Raw genomic sequence first — 5,000 nt, 5'->3', positions numbered from 1 at the left:
GTGTTAAGAAATCGATATTGGCGCGGACGCACTGGCCGGTGAGGTGGTCGACGGCAGAGGCCTTGACCTCCGTGTCGCCGAACTTCATGTGGACGGTGATCTCCCGTCGCTGCGGGAGGGAGTCCTCCTCGGTGCCCGGCGGAGGCGAAGGGGGAGGAAGAGGAGGAGGGGATCCCAGGTCGAGGTGAAGGGTTCCCACGCGACGCACGCCGTCCTCGGTCACGAACTGTCAAGGAACGAGGAAGAAGTTTATTCGAGGCCCATGCGCAAGGATTAAGAAGTTTATTCAAGGCCCATGCGCACGGGGTATAGCATGTTTACAGGAATGGTAAAATAAGAGGATGCCACAAGGGTCAGATGAAGAGTGTCTCGCCGAGGAAGGGCGAATGGTGCCACAGCGAGGAAGGATGCTGGTCGAGCGCCCCTACCTTGGCGTCGTGTCTCTCCGTGGCGTACAGGTGCAGGATGACGGTCGACTGCGCGGGCGTCGCGGGCGTGTAGGAGCGCACCACCACGTCGCCCACCGCCACGCTCTCGTCCACCGCCACGAAGCGGTCCAGCACGTCGGCGCACCACTCGGCGCCCGCAGCCACGACCCTCTTGTCGGGCGGGTGCAAGCCGTGCTGGAACCGGTTCAGTACGCCCACGCCGTACGTGAGGCGCGAGCGGCGCACGGTCACCACGCCCGGGTCCAGCCCGAACTGCACCGCCCCGCGCAGGATGGCCAGCCCCATGCCCTGGGGAAGGAGGAAACGGTCAGCGGGAAGACGCAGCAGATCTCTGGTACTCACTGACCCTTTAACTCTTGCTCCCATCATCCCTTCTTCTCACTCTCATTCATGCTCGCTCTCTCTCTCTCTCTCTCTCTCTCTCTCTCTCTCTCTCTCTCTCTCTCCTCTCTCTCTCTCTCTCTCTCTCTCTCTCTCTCTCTCTCTCTCTCTGTCTGTCTCTCCCTCTCTCTCCCTCTATCTCCGTCTCCGTCTCCGTCTCCGTCTCCCTCTCCGTCTCCGTCTCCCTCTCCGTCTCCGTCTCCGTCTCCGTCTCCGTCTCCCTCTCCGTCTCCGTCTCCCTCTCCGTCTCCCTCTCCGTCTCCCTTTCCGTCTCCCTTTCCGTCTCCCTCTCCGTCTCCCTCTCCGTCTCCCTCTCCGTCTCCCTCTCCGTCTCCCTCTCCGTCTCCCTCTCCGTCTCCCTCTCCGTCTCCCTCTCCGTCTCCCTCTCCGTCTCCCTCTCTTTCATTAATTCCATCACCATCACTATTATCATTATTATCATAATTACCATTATGGTAAGCCACATTAAGAGCCACACTGAAAAAAATAGAGAATAATACTCCTGAATGTGTCGGGTGTAACTCAAAACACAGCCAAGAAAGAAACTATTAACGTAGTAAAAACACATCAGCTGACCTCTCAAACTTATCAAGAGTTGGAGAAGTTACACACTCTGATGGCAATGTACAAATAGCAGTAAAAAAACATTAAGAAACGAGACGTAGATGATTGATTTCTCGCAATTAATGTAACTGAATTGGTTCCTCTTGCAGGTGGATAAGAATCTGGTAAGATCTCCTCCCCTTTTTTCCCTTTTCTCTCGTCTCCTCATTCCTTCCTCCTTCTCTTTACCACTTTTTCCTTTTCTTTCACTTCCTCTTTATTCCCCTCCCTGTCCTTCCATCTTTTTTTTCCACAATCATTTCCTCCTCTCTATCCCCTTCATCTCTTCTTCTCCCTGTCCTTTTCCCACTTCCCCTCCCTTTCCTCCCCTCTTTCCTCCCTCCCTCCGCTCTTCCCCTCCTTTCCTCCTCGTCCCCTCTTTCCCTCCCTCCCTCTCCTCCCCTCTTCCTATCCCTCCCTTCTTCTCGTCCCCTTTACCCCTCCCTCCCTCCTTCGCACTCCTCCCCTTTTCCCCCTAACCCTCCTCTCTCTTCCTCTCTTTCCCCTTCCTCCCATCTTCCTATCCCTCCCTCTCATCCCCTCTTCCCCTCCCACCCCTCTCCTCCCCTCCCCCTCTCCTCCCCTCCCCTCCCTCCCTCCCTCCCTCCCTCCTTCTTCCCTCCTCCACTCCACCTGTTCTCTCCTCCCCTCTTCCCCTCTTCCCCTCCCTCCCTCCCTCCCCCCTTCCCTCGCTCTGCTCACCTGCGGGATGATGACGTTGACTCGGTGTCCGAAGACGTCGCGGATGTGCTTCTGCAGGAGCTCTGACTCAGCGAAGCCCCCCACGAGAAACATGTACTGCAGCGGGCCCACTTCAGGAGCCGAGAGGACCGACTCGATGGCCTGCGAAGAGGAGAAGGGGTCACGGCGGGTGGTGGTAGGTTAGAGGGGGTCAGGGTGGGTCGTGGTAGGTTAGAGGGGGTCAGGGTGGGTCGTGGTAGGTTAGAGGGGGTCAGGGTGGGTCGTGGTAGGTTAGGGAGTGGGGTCAGAGTCGGAGTCGTGGTAGGTTAGAGGGGGTCAGGGTGGGTCGTGGTAGGTTAGGAGGGGAGTCAAGGGAAAGGATCAACAGGGTCGCTGGTAGGGTTAGAGGGGGAGAGTCAGGTCATGGTGGGTCGTGGTTAGTTCAAGAGGGGTCAGCGTGGGTAAGGGAGTGGTAGGTTAAGGGTCATGGTAGGTCAAGAGTTAGATCAAGAGGGTCAGTGTTGGTAAGGGAGGGGGAGGAGTCAGGGTCATGGTAGTGGTCATGGTTAGATCAAGAGGGTCAGCGTTGGTAAGGGAGGGGGGGAGGGTCAGGGTCATGGTAGGTCATGGTTAGATCAAGAGGGTCAGCGTTGGTAAGGGAGGGGGGAGGGTCAGGGTCATGGTAGGTCATGGTTAGATCAAGAGGGTCAGCGTTATATGTGGAGGGAAAACAGTCGGTAGGTCATGGTTAGATCTGGAAAGAGGGTCAGTGTTGGTAAGGGAGGGGGAGGGGGAGCCAGATTAAGGGTCATGGTAGGTCATGGTTAAGATCAAGAGGGTCAGCGTTGGTACAGGAGGGGAAGGTCAGGGCTGTGGTAGGTCATGGTTAGATCAAGAGGGCTGGCTTTGTAAGGAAGGGGGAGGGTCAGGGTCATGGCAGGTCAGTGGTTAGATCAAGAGGGTCAGCGTTGGTAAGGGAGGGGGGGAGGGTCAGGGTCATGGTAGGTCATGGTTAGATCAAGAGGGTCAGCGTTGGTAAGGGAGGGGGGAGGGTCAGGGTCATGGTAGGTCATGGTTAGATCAAGAGGGTCAGCGTTGGTAAGGGAGGGGGGAGGGTCAGGGTCATGGTAGGTTAAGGGGGGTAAGGGTAGGTCATGAGGGGGTCAAGGTTGGTAAATGGGGGAAGGGCAGGGTTGATTATCATTGCTGACGGTTGTGTTGGTGTACAGGTCATCGATTTTCTCTTTTTTTTTTGCTTTCTTTTTCTATCTAGTCTCGCTCCCTGACTCCCTATACTCTTTCTTACTCCCGCCTCCCTTCTTCTCCCTTTTCATCCCTCCTCCCTCCCTCCCTTTTTCCCCTTTCCCTCTCCCTCTCATTCCCCCTCTCCCACTCCCTCTCCTTCCCCCTCTCCCTCCCTCCCTCTCCCTCTCCTCTCTTCCTCCTTCCCTCCTCTCCCTCCTCCTCCCTCCCTTTCCCTCTCCCTCTCCCTCTCCCTTCCCCTCCCTCTCCCTCTCTCCTTCCCTCCTCTCCTTCCCTTTTCTCCTCCCTTCCCTCTTTCCCTTTCCCACTCCCTCCTCTCCCCCTTTCCCCTTCTCCCTCTCCTTCCCTTCCTCTCCTTCACTCCTCTCCCTCTCCTTCCCTTTCTCCCTCTCTCTCCCACTCCTTCCTTCCTCTCCCTCTCCCTCTCCTTCCCCTCTCCTCTCCTCTCTCCTTCCTCCTCTCCTCTCCTCTCCCTTCTCTCCTTCCTCTCCTCTTCCTCTCCCTCTCCTTCCCTTTCCTATCTCTCCTACTCCCTTCCCCTCTCCCTTTCCCTCTCCCTCTTCCCTCTCCTTCCCCCTTCCCCAATTCTTCCTCTCCCTCCTCCCTCCTCCCTCCTCCTTCCCCTCTTCCCTTCCCCTTCCTCGTTCCCCCTTTCCCTCTCCCTCCTTTTTCCTCCTCTCCCATCCTCTCTCCCTCTCCCTCTCCTTCCCCTCTCCCTCTCCCACTCCCCTTCCTCCTTCCTTCCTCTCCTTCCTTCCTCTCCTTCCTCCTTCCCTTCTCTCTCCCTCTCCTTCCCTTTCTCCTCTCCTCCCTCCTTCCCTCCCTCTCTCCCTCTTCTTCCCCCTTTCCCTCTCCCTCTCCTTCCCTCGTCTCCCACTCCCATTCTTCCTTCCTCCCTCTCCCTTCCTCCTCTTCCCCTTCAGCCCTTTCCTCTCCCTCTGTTCCTCTCTCCTCCTCCCTCCTTCCTCCCTCTCCCACTCCCTCCCTCTCTCCTCTCCTTCCCTCCCTCTCTCCTCTCCTTCCCCCTCTCCCTCTCCCTCTTCCTTCCTTCCCTCTCTCCCTCTCCCTCTCCTTCCTTCCCCTTTCCCTCTCCCTCTCCTTCCCCCTTTCCCTCTCCCTCTCCTTCCCCCTCTCCCACTCCTTCCCTCCCTCTCCCTCTCCCTCTCCTTCCCTCCCTCTCCCTCTCCCTCTCCCTCTCCCTTACCTGCGTTATGTTGGCGAGCGTGGGTAGGAACAGCTGCCTCATGGTCTCCTGCTCGACCCTCAACATGCCCTGCGCCGACCACCTCACGCCCAGATGTTGGTGTTTTTTGATCGCCCACTCCACCTGCCGAGAGGAATAGTGGTTGGTGAAGGTTGAACCGGTGTGGTGACTGGTTGGTGAAGGGTGAACCGGTGTGGTGACTGGTTGGTGAAGGTTGAACCGGTGTGGTGACTGGTTGGTGAAGGGTGAACCGGTGTGGTGACTGGTTGGTGAAGGGTGAACCGGTGTGGTGACTGGTTGGTGAAGGGTGAACCGGTGTGGTGACTGGTTGGTGAAGGTTGAGCCGGTGTGGTGGTAGTGGTAAGTGATGAGAAGGATGGTGATTGTAAGAAGGATAGTAGGACGGTAGTAGCAATCGT

At 57.4% G+C, this 5,000-nt stretch overlaps 1 protein-coding gene across 2 annotated transcripts in view; it reads right to left on the bottom strand.

The window, feature by feature from the left end:
- Positions 1–5,000, bottom strand: part of LOC113803317 (uncharacterized) — a 132,128-nt gene that overhangs the window by 1,572 nt on the left and 125,556 nt on the right. For both annotated transcript variants that reach the window (XM_070113670.1, XM_070113669.1), the window contains 4 exons: positions 4,582–4,704; positions 2,136–2,276; positions 429–737; positions 1–226 (listed from right to left, as the gene is read on the bottom strand). The exon at positions 1–226 is cut by the window's left edge. In XM_070113670.1, coding sequence (XP_069969771.1) covers positions 1–226; positions 429–737; positions 2,136–2,276; positions 4,582–4,704 — 799 coding nt within the window. The remainder of the gene's footprint in view (positions 227–428; positions 738–2,135; positions 2,277–4,581; positions 4,705–5,000) is intronic.

Source organism: Penaeus vannamei, chromosome 34, assembly GCF_042767895.1.
Source record: "Penaeus vannamei isolate JL-2024 chromosome 34, ASM4276789v1, whole genome shotgun sequence".
Taxonomy (NCBI): Eukaryota; Metazoa; Arthropoda; class Malacostraca; order Decapoda; family Penaeidae; genus Penaeus; species Penaeus vannamei.
This window is presented reverse-complemented; position numbering and strand designations above follow the sequence as displayed.